Source organism: Tiliqua scincoides, chromosome 8 (genome assembly GCF_035046505.1).
Source record: "Tiliqua scincoides isolate rTilSci1 chromosome 8, rTilSci1.hap2, whole genome shotgun sequence".
Classification (NCBI taxonomy): Eukaryota; Metazoa; Chordata; class Lepidosauria; order Squamata; family Scincidae; genus Tiliqua; species Tiliqua scincoides.
In genome coordinates this window covers 49,765,331-49,780,565 of record NC_089828.1, presented here as the reverse complement: position 1 = coordinate 49,780,565, position 15,235 = coordinate 49,765,331, and the positions used below count along the sequence as shown (strand labels likewise).

At 41.0% G+C, this 15,235-nt stretch overlaps 1 protein-coding gene and 1 pseudogene across 1 annotated transcript in view; one reads left to right on the top strand and one right to left on the bottom strand.

Annotated features, from left to right (window-relative positions):
- The window catches only part of MED13 (mediator complex subunit 13), a 130,328-nt gene that overhangs the window by 92,869 nt on the left and 22,224 nt on the right, over positions 1–15,235 (bottom strand). Inside the window, exon 3 of the mRNA XM_066635020.1 lies at positions 7,436–7,604. Coding sequence (XP_066491117.1) covers positions 7,436–7,604 — 169 coding nt within the window. The remainder of the gene's footprint in view (positions 1–7,435; positions 7,605–15,235) is intronic.
- LOC136659705 (5S ribosomal RNA) lies at positions 817–936 on the top strand (annotated as a pseudogene).

The window sequence follows — 15,235 nt, the reverse complement described above, 5'->3', positions numbered from 1 at the left end:
TCTGTGATGCAGCATCGGCAGCAAAGGAAAGGCCAGCCTTGCTCTGTGCAAGGCCTTGAGCTACTGCAAGACCTTCATTCATTCATATAAGTTCCATCTCTAATATATTTGTTTATGTAAATTTATTCAAATTTTAAATGTAAATTAATTCTTTTTTCCCGGCCCCCAATGCAGTGTAAGAGAGATGATGTGGCCCTCCTGCCAAGGTGTTTGGACACCCCTGGTTTAGAGGGCCTAGAAGCTGCGGCCTGATTTATAAATAACAAAAGGTGTGGTTACAGAGTGACTGGGGAATAGTGCTCCACCCAAAATAGCAGTTTATTTAATCCGCAATGTACATAGACCCATAACTGCCCTGTCAATTTCACAACCCAACAAAAATTGGATCATGACCCATTGCTGGGTCCTAAACCCACAGTTTGGGAACCACTGTACCAAGTAACGAAGTAGACTGCTACAAGGAGCAAAAAATGTTATTTTCTTCACTGTCCAAGATACTCATATAAATTTGACAGTTTGTCTCCCGATTGTTAACATTTGAAAAGTATCTGTATGTTTAATTGCACAAAGCATTTCACAGCTATTATCCTTTTGTAATTTTTACAACAACCCAGTAAATTAAGGATTATCCCTATACTGCACACAAGAGGGAATGGCTAGCCTACCTAGTGAATTCATGGCAGAGAAGATCTGAACCAGATCCTGATTTCAGTCTATTCAGCCACTACACTACCTCTCTCACTTCCGGTTTTAAGTGCATCAACTTTATTATGGGTGTATTCAGGTGGTGGGGCTTTTTTCATGGTTTTAAATAATCCCAGCAGCAACTGTTACCCTGCACATGCCCAATCTCGTCTGATCTTGGAAGCTAAGTAAGGTCAGGCCTGGTTAGTACTTGGATGGGAGACCGCCTTGGAATACCAGGTGCTGTAGGCTTATACCAGGGGTCGGCAACCTTAAACACTCAAAGAGCCATTTGGACCCGTTTTCCAGAGCGAAAAAAACCTCAGGAGCCACAAAACCCTTTTGACATCTAGAATGAAGATAATACTGCATATATAGTTTTTTTTTTTACCTTTATGCTCTTATAGGTCCCCCCCTTTTGCAGCTTTTAGTTAGTTTTGTCATACATTCTTGTCCTGTGTTTTCAGACGCCTGGTCCTCTATGGTGTTTTGCCTGATTCCAAGGCCATTCTCTGCCTGGAGAATTATGCCCACTTTAAGCAAATTAGCTCCCCTTCTTTCCCCCAACAAATGACCCTGGTTCTGCCCTGCAGTCCTGCTGGACCCCACCTCCAGGGTAGCTCACCTGTTCAACCTGCAGAGGTCCTCTCTCCTGCCAGCAGCCTCCCACCACTACAGTAGCCCCTTGGTCCTCAGCAGGTCTAGGGCACAGCAGCCACACACCAAACTCCAGTGTCTCCAGCAGTCCATTAGTCACAAAGTCAGAGTATCCAGGGCAGAGTCCAAAGTCAATAAGCCAAGTCACAGTCCAAGATCAGATTCCAAAGTAAGTCAGTCAAAGTAGCCAAGTCAAAGTCAATAAGCCCAGTCAATCAGTCTCCTCTGCAACCTGCACTCCTTCTACAACCCACACCCCCTTCCTCAGGTGCCCGTTATATCCCTGAGGGCCCTATTGCCTTCAAGTGGCTGCAGCTGTGCAGCACACTCTGCTGGATGCCCAGGCCTTACCCTTAAAGGGGCCACTGCTGACACCACATCTACCTCCTCACCAGACCTTCCAGGATTCCAATACATATGGTGGTTATGACATCTGCTTATCTTACATGGATACTAAAGAACTCCCCCCACCTTCCAGAGGCACCCCGCTGGAAGGAAAAAAGGACACAGACTCCAGAGGTGGGGAACAGAAGAAGGGGGGGCAGCCACAGGCCAGCTTCTGCCCTGCCTGCCCTCCCTCACTCAGGTTGCAACCCTCTCCACACTGTCCTGGGAGTAAGCCCCATTGGCTACAACGGGACTTCTGAGCAGACAAGTTGGTTGGAGCTCTCAGGTTGCAGTCCTCTCCACACCTTCCTGGGAGGAAGCCTCATTGACTACAGCGGGGCTTACTTGTGAGTAGACTTGCACAGGAGGGGGCTGAGGCTACAGCCCTGCACACCTTCCTGGGAGTAGCCCAGGGACTACATCAGGGCTTACTCTTGAACAGACCTGCACAGGCTCCCACTCACCAGTCCTTGTGCTTGGCCTTGAGCAGGCTTCAAGGCTGCCATCCCAGGCACCCTTTCCTGGGAGTAAGCTTCATCTGCTGTAATGGGGCTTACTACTGAGTAGACACACAGGATGTCTCCTCTGCTGTGGAGGAAAAGCCTCTCCTGGCACTGAGTGGGGACCTGCTCCAGGAAAGGCGGGCTGCAAGGACTTGCAATGGCTGAGGAGGAGGGCAGTTCAGGATTGGCTGGTGATCAGCCAGTGAAGGGCTCTGAACCATTCCAACAGAAAAAGCCAGGAGCCTGCTGGATGCTGATTGGCTGAGCCTGCTGGAGATTTGGGGAAGGGAAAAACAGGGAGCTTAAGCCTGCAGAGCTGGCAAAATTGAAAAGGGAAACCAATGCGGAGCAGGTGTGGGTGAAGGGAGAGGAGGGCAGTGAGCTCAGGGGGTGGAGCGAAGCAGCCTGCCCACAGCCTTAACACAGGTGCCTCCTGTTAACCCCTTTGCCACTTTCACCGGGAGGAGCCGCAGCAGACAGCTGAAAGAGCCACATGCGGCTCTACAGCCGCAGGTTGCCGACCCCTGGCTTATACCATAGTCTTTCAAGACTGAAGGTTGCCAACCAAATAATCCCAATATCTAGCCTTGGGGGCAACTCACCAAGCACTGTTGCTAAGCAATTTCCATTAATTTCAACAGGACTTCATAGGGTATGTAGGGTGATCCACAATACTCACTTTGTCTACAATGTTTCATTTATTCTGAAGATCGATATTTTAGTCTAAATAAACCAGCTTTCTTTTTTTAATTCACGGAATCTCATCATGGGTTCCAGGTACTGCTTAAAATGATTACATATAGAACAAATAGCATTAAAATAGTTTAATAGGGTCAAGTGCTGTTTATTCCATAAGTAAACATTTCAAATGGAAGGTGAAACTCATAAGGCAACATACAGTAGTTCAGCCAGGCAAGACAGCTGCAGTTTTCCCTCAGGGTGGGGTGGGTTTAATATCTAATTAAGTACTAAATAAATAGATGAGTCTTGATCTCTCCCCTCTGCAAAATATCCCTTTCATAAAACAAGTCTGCACACATTTACCTTTTTCCCTTCTTAAAAAACCCTCATGCTCTTTTTTTTTCTTGAAGACAAAAAACAGACAAGACTGCAAGCAGCCAAAGTATTTCTCAGCTGGAGATTTTGCAAGAGAGAAGTGGCTGAAATTAAGCCACAAGAGAAACACTTAAGAAAAGCTGTCTGACTCTCACTATGGAATTTCCTTCAAGAATGTCCTAAGGCCATGTCAGTGGGAAAACGCAAAGGGCGCAGACTAAGTGTAGAGATACTTAAAAGGCTAATTATTTCTGCCCTTTCAGTGATAAGTGAATTATTCATTAAAAGTTTTACCTAATTAAAAAAAAAGAAAGCAGTCAGTGCAGTCTTTCAATACATTTATGCTTTAAGAGGTCAGGCCCTCATTCTGTCATTTTACAGAAGGTGAGTATAAGCGTACAATTGTTATTTTCTTTATCAGGTGCTCGTCTTAAATTACTACTCTGTGACCTTAGGGAGCTAACAAAATATCAGACTGATGCTTTTTAAAGACAGATCTATTTTAGAAAGTGACAGTTAAAGGTGTTAAACCACAATAAAAAACACAAAACACATATACACAAGAGCTTCATGTATACTGAAAAGCTATACACGTACAGAAAGTCAACCACATAGGCAACAAGAAGCTTCTGCTACTCATGAGCATCAACAGCTTTTCAGGCTTCTAAACTCCTGCATCCCCTCCACTGGCAAGGGGGTGGAAGGATGAGAGACAGTGAATAGAGATGTGTAAACGCACACGCACACGCCACTTAGAGAGAAAAAGTAACTGAAGAGAAAGGCCATCACTTGCAGCAAAGACTATTTAATGCAGAACAATTACACTGCACTTAATACTTTCAGGCAAAAAGATCAATAAAAAGATGGATTCCTTCCCTACACATTCCACCATCCAGATCTTTCAAAAATATACTAATAGGTAGTATGGGGACTATGACCAAAACAGACCGAGGCCAGGACATCCAAAACATTGCCTCTTTCCATATTTTTACTTATTTTCAGGATTCATACATGTCCAAGGCACCAAGCAAAGCACTTCAAAAGACCAAAACACTAAAACCCATAGAATGATAATTTACATTAAAATAAAAAGCACTAAAATTATGCAGCCAATTTGACCCCAACAGTAACTAAAAATTATGTGGAGAAGAAAAGTTCTGGTTGTTCATCTAAAAGTAGTGAAGGGATGATTGTCAAGTCATCCTGAGGAGAGCATTCCCAACTTGTAGTTCCACTACCATAAAAAAGCCACAACTCTTATAGCCACTAAACGAATGCTTTTAAAGGCAGCAATAAGAGCAAAGTCTTATTAATCAATGTCAATATTAAGGCTCTGGCAAGCTCATATACAGATAACTGGGACTTGATTTAGGCAAGCCCCAGATCATTTAAGGCTTTAAAGGCCAAATCAATAGTTTGAATTAGACCAGAGAACAAACTGGCAACAAATGCAGTTGATAAAGGCTAGATATAATATGTGCCAATGAACACCTGGCAAGCTGCATTTTGTCCAAGTGAAGTTCCTCAACCATTTTCACAGGAAGCCTCCCTACCATACTATTAAAGTAGACTGAATGTGATATAACACAAGTCACTTAAGCTATATCCTCTAACTCCAGATAAAACTACTAGCCAATGTTGAATAAAAGCATTTTTGCACATGCTTGAAGTCTGAGTTTGTTACAAGAGATCTTGACCAGAAGGCAGGAGAAGAGTGAACAAAGGGCAGACTTGCAGGAAATCATGATATCCATTTTTAGTTCTGAACCTGTCAGAACCAGTTTGTGTCATTACAGGATCTGCTGGCGTTACGATTTTTAAGAAAACCATACGCACATGTGCATGCATGCACACCCCATGCAGTTCTAGCATTTGGGGTGGAAATGGTGCTTAAAGGTGCAGTGACAGGAAGATATGATTATCACAGAAGACCTATAACAAGGTGTTCCGCCTGCCTTTATGACAATGAACATTAAGACAACACTGTAGCCTCTTCTCAAATATTGGAGTCTGGACTGCATGCTTACTGTTTTCTGTAACAGCCCATTTCAGGGGAACTTACCTCTCGGAATGACTAGTCTAGGAGCAACTAGCCTGGAACTGGTAAATTCTGTATGCACTTCCCTTGGCTACTCAGATGCTAAGAATCTTGGAAATCTCTGCTTTTCAGAGATTCCTGAGAGAGCTGTGGCAGCTTAAATTTATTTAAAATGGTGTGAAATTCTAGAAGCTAAATTACTTGAGCCCCAGGTATTCTGTTTAAATGCTTATACAAATTTGTGGGCATATGTATGGTGAATAAATGTTTGGACAAAAGTAACGTGGTGAGATCTGCATAGCTGGCTGTCACCAGCCAGGCTGATACTTTGGCATTATAAATCTGGAGAGACTAAAACCATGTAGAAACCTGTGTAGAAGACTGTAGAGGTAGGTTAATTCCTTGTATTCTCAGAAAATAGGGAAACAATCAGAAAAAATGAAATACCTCAGGGTATTTGAACATACCCTGAGGAGGAACTGCCTTATAGTTCATGTTTCCGTTATAAGCTTAAGAGCAAAATGGTTATTTGACCAAATATTTCAAGAGTATGCTAGCGCAAACTCATGATTCGTTAAAACTCTGTACAGTTCCCCATTTATTCCACATTATGTCCCATTTCATCAGCTCAACATTTCAAAGTGGCTTAATGAAACACAACCCTAAACATACATGTTAACATCACTTCCAGAAATAATCAGATACAAAGCAATTACTGGAGTTGTGTGCTCAACCAGAACAATCCTGCCAAATAAAACTGTACTAAGGAATGTGCTATGAAAACAGGTCATTCAAATTCTTTATGAAGGCACTCGTCACCATTTTGGACTGTTTCTTTGCCAATCTAAAATCAGCAAAGGCTACAGGAAACTTTGCATCTGAACAAAAATGACAGGCACCATTGAACAAAATTCAGAGATGAAATAAGAATTTGTGCTCAACTGATTTGAAAAAGAACTCATATACATATACAGGTAGGACTTGCTGTGGCATAAACACCTGCTTATGTAAAGGGATAAGCAACACTGGTGCTTCCTCTAACAAATGCCCAGTGAGTTAACAGTCAACTGTTAGACATTGTTCCTAACAAATTTACTGTAGCACTAACTTTGTTTCAGGTACTCACAAAATGTTACACTAAGGCTAAAATCCTATACATACTTACTTGGAAGGATGGTCCCACTGAACCTAACAGGAATTACTTCTGAGTAGACATGCATAGGATTGTGGCGTAAATTTGTCAGTCTTAGGTGCCACAAGATTTTGCAATCGCTGGAAGTTCCCAAGTAGTATTTATGTCAATTAGGAAGTCAATGTGAATCAGGACCTCCTAAGTATGCACACACACCACATTTAGCCAAGTATGCACACATAGCACATTCTCACTCTCCTATATGTAAACATATGGAGTGACCTTAACAAGATGCTTGCACAGGTTTCTACAACAAGCATTTTGAAAGGCAAACAAAGCAAACACAATTGTGAAAATACACTCCTATGTACGCCAAAAAAGAAAATTCTCTGAAAGTGAGCTCTTAAGGCCTGACTTGTCAAGAACAAGACACTATCCTAAAGGAGCTTTTATTGCTTATTTTAAACTACAGCATAGAAATATAGGCAGGTAAACAAGAAGCAAAAGAAGTGCACATACACAGTTTTACAGCCTAAAATTAAAGCTGTATATTAAATGATATAATACATCTTGTTGCAAGTTGCCAAGAATATTAAAGAGTATCAAAGCAAAAAGTTTAGTCCTTTAAAGAGGCTACCCACTCCAATCCTTTGCAGCCCTTCTTTATGGCATTATACCTTTGGAGACTGCTGCTTTGAGGCAACAGCAGTCTAGACAAGGATACCTAAAGCTGGCTTCATTAATAAGAGAACAAACCAATACAAGGAAGTATTTAAGCACAAGACCTTACTGTAAAGGAAATTCTCTTCTAGAAAAGTTAAACCTATGAAAAACAATTTCATCACCACACAATATTTGAGCTTACATGAAGAAACAGTTCAACAGAATCCACTCCTGGTATAAAACAAACCACCAATATCCTAAAGCTGCAAGTAAAATGCACAGGGAAAGGAAGGGTGGGGGAACAAAGTTGCCTACCTTTTATTAATAGGTTTTTCATCTTTCTCGTAAGGCTTCACAAACCATTTCCCAATGCGCACAAAGTTCCGGTTCATTAGACATCTTTCCACTAGGTTGTGAATTGCTTTGAAAAGTAGAGTTCGACATTCGTAGGAAAGACCATTCTCCCATACACCATCTTCCTCATCTGCATGAAAGGGGGAAAACACACAATGTTAATAATAAGTTCCCGTGGAAGTGCAAGGAAGAAGGTGGCTACCAATAACTACAATGAACAGCAGAGCCTGCTTAAGAGCCACTTCACATGATGGTTTTTGCACATGTACATTTAAATAATGAAAACAGAATGACAGTCCATCTAGCCCAGTACCCGTCTACAGCAATTATCACTAGCTCTTCAACGGTGTAGACAGAGAAATTCCTCACTCCTGACACCAGATCCTTTTAAACACAGGTGCCAGGTACTGAATCTAAAGCTTTCTGCATACAAACACAGGTTTGTCTTTAGTTCAGCTGTCCTCCTATATTATCGTGAAACATTAACTCAAGTGAAAATGGTAGGTTCCTTGTTCCACAGAGCATTTAAACTTTGTCAGTAGGGAACAATCCAGCCTAAGAAATGTTTTTTTTATCAAAGATGATCAACTCTCTCACAGAAATCATCAGGGCTTAAATGCTGATCATTGACTGTGCAATATTTATGTCCAATATAATACTACTAATAATGAGTTGGTTCTCAATATTGTGTCACATACTGGGGTTGACCAAGAAATAGTGAGACTGAAGTTCAAGCTCCTGCTCACACTGGATGACCTTGGGCCAATCATTACCTCTTAACTTACCTACAGAACTGTTTGAAAATAAAATGGGGTGCGGACCATATGCATCACGCTGAAGTCCTTGTGAGAAAAGGTGAGATAAAAATAAGGAGAGGATGCACAAGCATCACTAAATATTTGCCTCAGTCAGGACAAAACACAAGATAGTCATCAAAATACCTAGTATGTGTGCATTATGTTGTGTATGTGTTTTTATTGTCTCCACTTCATTCCAATACACCCACACGAACTCCAGGTATGCCAAGAGCAAGCAATGACATTAGCAGAAGTCTCTGTGACCTTTATAACTGTCCCCTTAAAAATTCACAGCAGAGGATTATCCTCAATGTTTCAAGAGTAGAATCTTGAACAAAATCAAAGTCTACATTTGGATAGAAAGAACATGGTGATTTGACTAAGAGAAAAACCATTTCTAGATACCTTAGAGAAGTAAAAAAATAGAAGCAGTAAAGCCCATATTTCTCAAGAAAACTCTTTTAAAATTCAAGTGATTTATCTCCTAAAGCAAAAATCTTTTGCTGAAGTTTTCACATTGTGCTACAGTGTGCATGAGACATTTCCATGTTAACAGGATTTAATAGTATATATCAGGCAAGTCCAACAGGTAGATCGCAATCTACCTGTAGATCGCGGAGGGGTCAGAGGTAGATCACCAGCCCCACTTGGCTCCATCTCTCCAGCAGCTGGCCCCGTCGCTAGGCAAGAGCTCGTGCTGGCAGGTCGTCTGCTGAGGGCTTGGCGCCGCTGCTGATCCTTCACCTGTCTTTTTTCCCTGCCTGCGGGAATCTTGCCTGCGGGTGTATTGGGGCACTTGTTGTTTTCGTGCCAACAGTTTGTGGGTACCCTAGGGGGCCGCCGCCTGCACCCCGCGATGAGACGCCACAGGTCCGGTGTCATACCTGGTCTCCTGCCTCTCAGAATCACCCATTCCTGCCCCCGCCCCAACACCCCTTAGAAGTGTGTTATATACCGGGTGATATCCATTCGCCTGGGCTTTAACTGAATACACTCACCGTATTAGTTGTGTCACATGCTGGTCGTTGGTGGCTTTATAGTTTGCTTTCATTATATGTTTTTGGGTAGACACAACAGAGTGTCAAGAATTTGGTGATTTTGGTAGGCTTTTCCAATTTTGTTCTAACTTGCCTATGCCTTGCCTTCGAATTGGTTCAAACCACTGTGACTTTTGCTTGCCTCTGCAATTTTATTTTGCCTAGCCTTTGCATTGATTCTACACTGCAATTTTATTTTGCCTTGCCTTTGCATTGATTCTACACTGTGTGCAGAATTTATTAAATCGCGTGTAGTGGTATTTGAACTTGTTTGGTGGTATTTGATTTTATCTGGTTTGCTGGACAGGTGTTAGAGTTTTGATGATTGTTTGGTGGTATTTGATTATTGGTGCCAGTATGATGAATTCTTATTTTTACTTTTAGAACTGCATGTGTGGTTTTGGCATCTCCAGACCCTGTATTGCACATCATCCAGAGGTCTTCAGTTCCTGTTGATCTTTAATACTTTGGGACAGTGACAGTTTTGGACCAGATTCAGCCAGTGTTTATACTAACTTAGTTTTGGCCTTCTTACATCCAGCCACCCCAGTATAATGAAGATGAGTGTTCCAAAGAAGAGCAAAACCTACCACTTTCATGATGAATGGGAAATGGACTACTTCATCATGGTGAAAGACAAGTTTTGTTGTCTAATTTGTAACGCCCCAGTATCCTTGCCCAAAAAGGGTAATCTAGAACGTCATAAGGCTCTGCACAGCAATAAGTTTGATGCTGATTTTCCACCCAAAAGTGAAATTCGTAAACTGAAGCTCAAAGAACTTAAATCGAAATTGGCTACTCAGCAACAGTTGATGGCGAAGCCAAGGTCACATTTCGTCAATGCAACCATAGCATCCTTCAAGGTCAGCAACCTGATCGCATAGAAATGCAAACCTTTCACTGAAGGGGAATTTGCAAAAGATTATTTTCTTGAAGCAGCTGACAATCTTTTTGAAGGATTTAAAAATAAGAAAGAGATCATAGCTACTATTCAAGATATACAATTGTCAAGAAACACCATCGTGTGGCAAATAGAAAAGATGTGTGGAGACACAACTGAACAATTGTTGGAGAATGTTTCAAATTGTGTTACTTTCTCACTCCAACTGGATGAATCTACAGACATAAGAGACATAGCCCAGTTACTAGTCTTTATCCAGATGGTTTTTGAAGACTTCAGTGTTAAAGAAGAACTACTTGGAATGATTTCTTTAAAAGGGAGAACTACCGGTCAGGAAATATTCAGTTCTTTCCATTCTTTTGTGACAAAGTGTAATCTTCCATTGCATAGACTTGTTTCCTTCACTACTGGTGGAGCAAGAGCAATGACAGGTAAGGTTAACAGTTTCATAGCCCTATGTAGACAGCATGACGACTTCCCAGATTTCCTTTCTTACCACTGCATCATTCACCAGCAAGTTTTGGCAAGCAAGAGACTCAATACAAAGACTGTCATGGACATCACTTTCAAAACTGTAAATTCAGTTCATGGAAGATCACTTTAAAGATGGCTTTTCAATCTTACTCTTGATGAAGGGGCAGCGGAAATCATTTTGCACACAGATGTAAGGTGGCTAAGTAGGCACAAATTTCTGCAAAGATTTCGTGATTTGCTGAATGAAATAAGAAGAAGAAGAGGGGAGATGACCAAGTAGAGTTGGAAGATGAGTGGTTATGTGATCTGGCATTTCTTGCTGACTTTATAGGCGAACTAAGTGATATGAGTCTTGAACTACAAGGTAAAAACAAATGCATTGGCGAGATGAGTACAGTTTCATCCTACAAGAGCAAATTTGAGCCAATGATGACTGACCTTGCAAACACTTTTGATCATTTTCCTAATATGCAGGACCATCTGGGACAATATCCAAATTTTGTTTTTCAGAACGAGAAGTATGTGACAGAAATCTGTTCTGTTATCCAGGAATGTGAAAATAGATTCTGTGACTTCCAAAAAATTGGAACAGTTGTGGAGTACTTGTCATACCCAATCAAAGTAGATGTGGACATTAAAGAAACTGCAGCTGCTATCAGTAAAAATTACTCTCTTGAAAACAAAATATTAGCCCTTAAAAATGACATTTTTCCTCAAGAGCCGTGCTGAGCAAGAATCGTTTTGGAAGCTAGTGCCTAGAGACAAATTTCCCAATTTGAGAAGATGCAGTGAAGCTGTACACTCCTGTTTCGGTTCAACTTGTTTGTGTGAATCTGCGTTTTCCCATCTGAAAATGACAAAGAGTACACAACGTTCCAACATGACAGATGAACATCTCCAGAATTCCCTGAGACTGGCCCTCACACAATATTCACCCAGCTTCAAAAAGCTGGTGGATGAAATGCAGGCTCAGACGTCTCACTAATGAGCAAGAGCGAAATATTAAAGATTGTGCAAGATCAGTCTAGATCAATACTCAACCTAAATTTAACACAAATTACTCAATAAAAGTTATTATTCAATAAAACTTTAAGAAAAAATGTACTTTCCATTTCCCCTCACAGTTCTTACTGGATCTTTGTCTCTGTTTTGTTTTTGCTTAATTTGCTTAACAGCTGATCACATCCAAGTAAATGACAGAAGGTTCATTAAAAATGGGGGGGGGAGAATCCTCCAACTTTATTGGGTTAAAATTTAATTTGAAACTTAATTTTCATGGTGGTAGATCACCGGCACTTTTGGCCGGAAAAAGTAGATCACGACCTGTTCGAAGTTGGACATGACTGGTATATATTATGAAACTTCACTAAACAGCAGCTCTTGAAGATGGGTGTCTGGCCACAAAAACACAACTAACAAGTCTGTCAGAATTTTTTTTAAACTGAGGAGCATTCCCATTTCATTGCCTCAAGCCTGAATAAGGTTAATCAAGATAGTATTTGCTTAATCTTAGTTTCCAAATCCTTGCTGAAAAGGAAGAATAGCTTGCACCTCATCTGAAAAATGTTAAAGCTCTGGATTTTTCTAGCCAACATGGTCAAACTTTCAGGTCCACCAAGACATTTTCACAGTGGTTAGAATTTGAAAACACAGACAAGTATTGCTAATATCCAAGAACAAACCCTGTCAGGGGCAAATTCATACAAGTCATCCAGAAAGTACTGATCATCATATCAACATCTAACATTCAAACACACACATTCAAAGGTTTTATTGATATTCAAGTTTGAAAATACCACATCGAGCCTAAAGGGTCAGCAAACATTCAACCAAGTCAACCAAGGTTGGTCACTGGCCCCAATTCTGCAGCAGCACAGAATTCATCATTTAAAGAACACCACCTTTAAAGACTAGTTTCTAGCACTTTCATTTGCAAAGGTATATTTGAAATCATCTACACTTACTCAGAGGGCTGCTCCTGACATGATAGTCCCTAGTCACATTTTTAATATTCAGGTTGGTCCTTTTTATCTGTGGATTTGCCACCCATGGATTTGACTCACTAGAGGTTCTGAACCTGCGGGTTCAGAACCTGATCTCTGAACAAATGGTTGTGTCTGGAGGCTGAGGCCTGTGCATCTGGACATCAGGTAAGCCCTCAACCCACAGATTTGCTTATCTGTGGGTTTCTGCATCTGTGGGGGTTCTGAGAACAAAACCCCCACAGATGCCAAGGTTGGACTGTATGCACAGAAGTGACCACATACAATAAAGATCTAGTTCGCTTCCTATATTACCTTTCTCCTACACACAGTCAATGCATGAAGGGGAATGCAGGAGTATGTCAGCTAGCCAACATTTGGCACAGGGAAATGGGAGCAAGTCAGCAGGTCAAACCCCAGCCACATACCCCAGGCATCCATGTATTCTGCACCTGTCTGGAGAAAGCAGTGTTCAAGGCAGGATGATGTCCCCCACTACCTTCTTCTGACAAGAGTTGAATAGGGAGACATTCAGGTAACATGACTAGACAGCATGCCATAAATGGCTTGCCAGAATGCTTGTTTGTTTTAAACAGCAATGGGGATAATGTATGAAGAGGGCTTGTGTATGTCTGCAAAGCACTGCATAGGTATATACGGCATATAAACAGCAGACAAGCACCCCCAAACCTTTGCAGGACGTACGTGCTTTTGACCATTCCAATACGTGTTCAGGCACTTTGAGACTCCTTCCCTACTTGCATTTTCAAAACCCAAGCCATAAACTATAGCATTAGAAGTGTCTCTAAATGCATACATTAAAGAGAAAAACATAGATCAATAATTTGGGAAAGGTCATGGGTTAATGCATTTTACACCCTCCCCACACCACAGAACCGGAAAATATAGAGGGCCCTGAACACATAGCAGTACAAGTACCATTTAGGCAGAGGAGCATCAAACTCATCTGACTTAATTAAAAATCAATATTAGGACATATATGAGCCAATCAGGTTTTTATACTAGTAAAAAAGGTTGAGGATACTATTGAAAATGACTTGTAGATAGGAAGTACAAAAAATTACTGCATGCAACATTAAATGAGAGTAGACACCACACTGTTTCACACAGTCTATGCCTAAAGGGAAGTGGTTTTCTAGAATATAATTCAGGGAACCTGAGGGTTCCTCAATCAGAAGATCAGCAATGGCAGACAACCTTACCTAAAAGACAGTTATCCACAACTACCTCTTCTTTTGCAATGTATCTGAATTATTAAAGTAGTACTAATCTACATTCTAGTTACTACAAAATCAGAGATTCTAATTTACATGTAGAAAAAGCCTCTTTGTTATTACTATTTTCAAACAGCTTGAAGTCAGTGGCACTTGCCAATCTACCACAAATCATCCAGTGATTTACCAAGACACCTTCTGCACACCACCGCCCTAGAATCTGCCTATAATCTACTGCAATACATTAGAGTTCTTTGGCAAATAAGCTGATGGGGATAGTGTTCTGTGAAAGCAGACTATCATAATGCAGGCTCGAAATTTCAATGATCAAAGCATTTGCACAAAAGCAAGGAGTCTCCCAGGAGAGGTTCCTCCAGTCCTAACCATTAATCTTCCTCAACAATAACTACATAACTTATTTTTCAAGATAGTTATCCACATTTTACCAAGAGTGCTTCTAACACAGACACACCTGTTTTCTTCAAAATCAGTTGCAAAGGATTTGTGGACCTTTAAACAAGGGACATCATACCTTCAAATAAAATTTTCTGATTCAGGTACATCAACATATATAAAAGAAGCATACAAGCATACAGATTGTTCTTTATTTTAGACTGCTCTTGATTTCACTGCATGGAGAGATAAAAAGAGAACCAACATCCAAGTAGCCCCACAGAAAGTAATCTCCAACCACTGATGGATAGACTGATGGATAGACAGGGTGATTTAAATATATTAAGGCCCAAATCCTAAATACTTACCAGAAATTCCTAATAGATCCCATATGACTTCCTGGTAATCCAGTTTTACTACCTGATACTTCCTCCAGGATCTCAGGGTAGTGTATAAGACTTTATCCCAGTCCTTCTTTTTATCATAAAAACTCTAATATAGCTGAAACAGTAATACATTGACTGGACCAAAGACTACCCAATTAGCTTTATGGTTTAACAGAGATTTGAACCTGGGTACAAGTCAAGCACTCTTGCCACTTCCTTAAAGAGGAAACCTTGAACATTCAGTGTTAAAATTTTAACTGTACTACAGACCTGCTGGGAAAGTCTGGGAAAGCCACTTCCTGGTGGCAAATGAAGTCTACCAAGCTGGGCCACTATGAACATGAACACAATAGCGATGCTCTGCAAATGATTATGTGTCATATTGAAATCATGACTGCCAAATCATCCTTCCATCAGCCAACTCTGAATACAACACACTGTAAAAGCACTGTCTAGTCTTCAAGAGAAAGATGTCCTTTATGAGAAAGAGTGCAGTGAGCCCTAAATAAACTCTTTTTAAAAACTCTTGTTTTCCTAAGCTAGGCGTTCGTAGGAA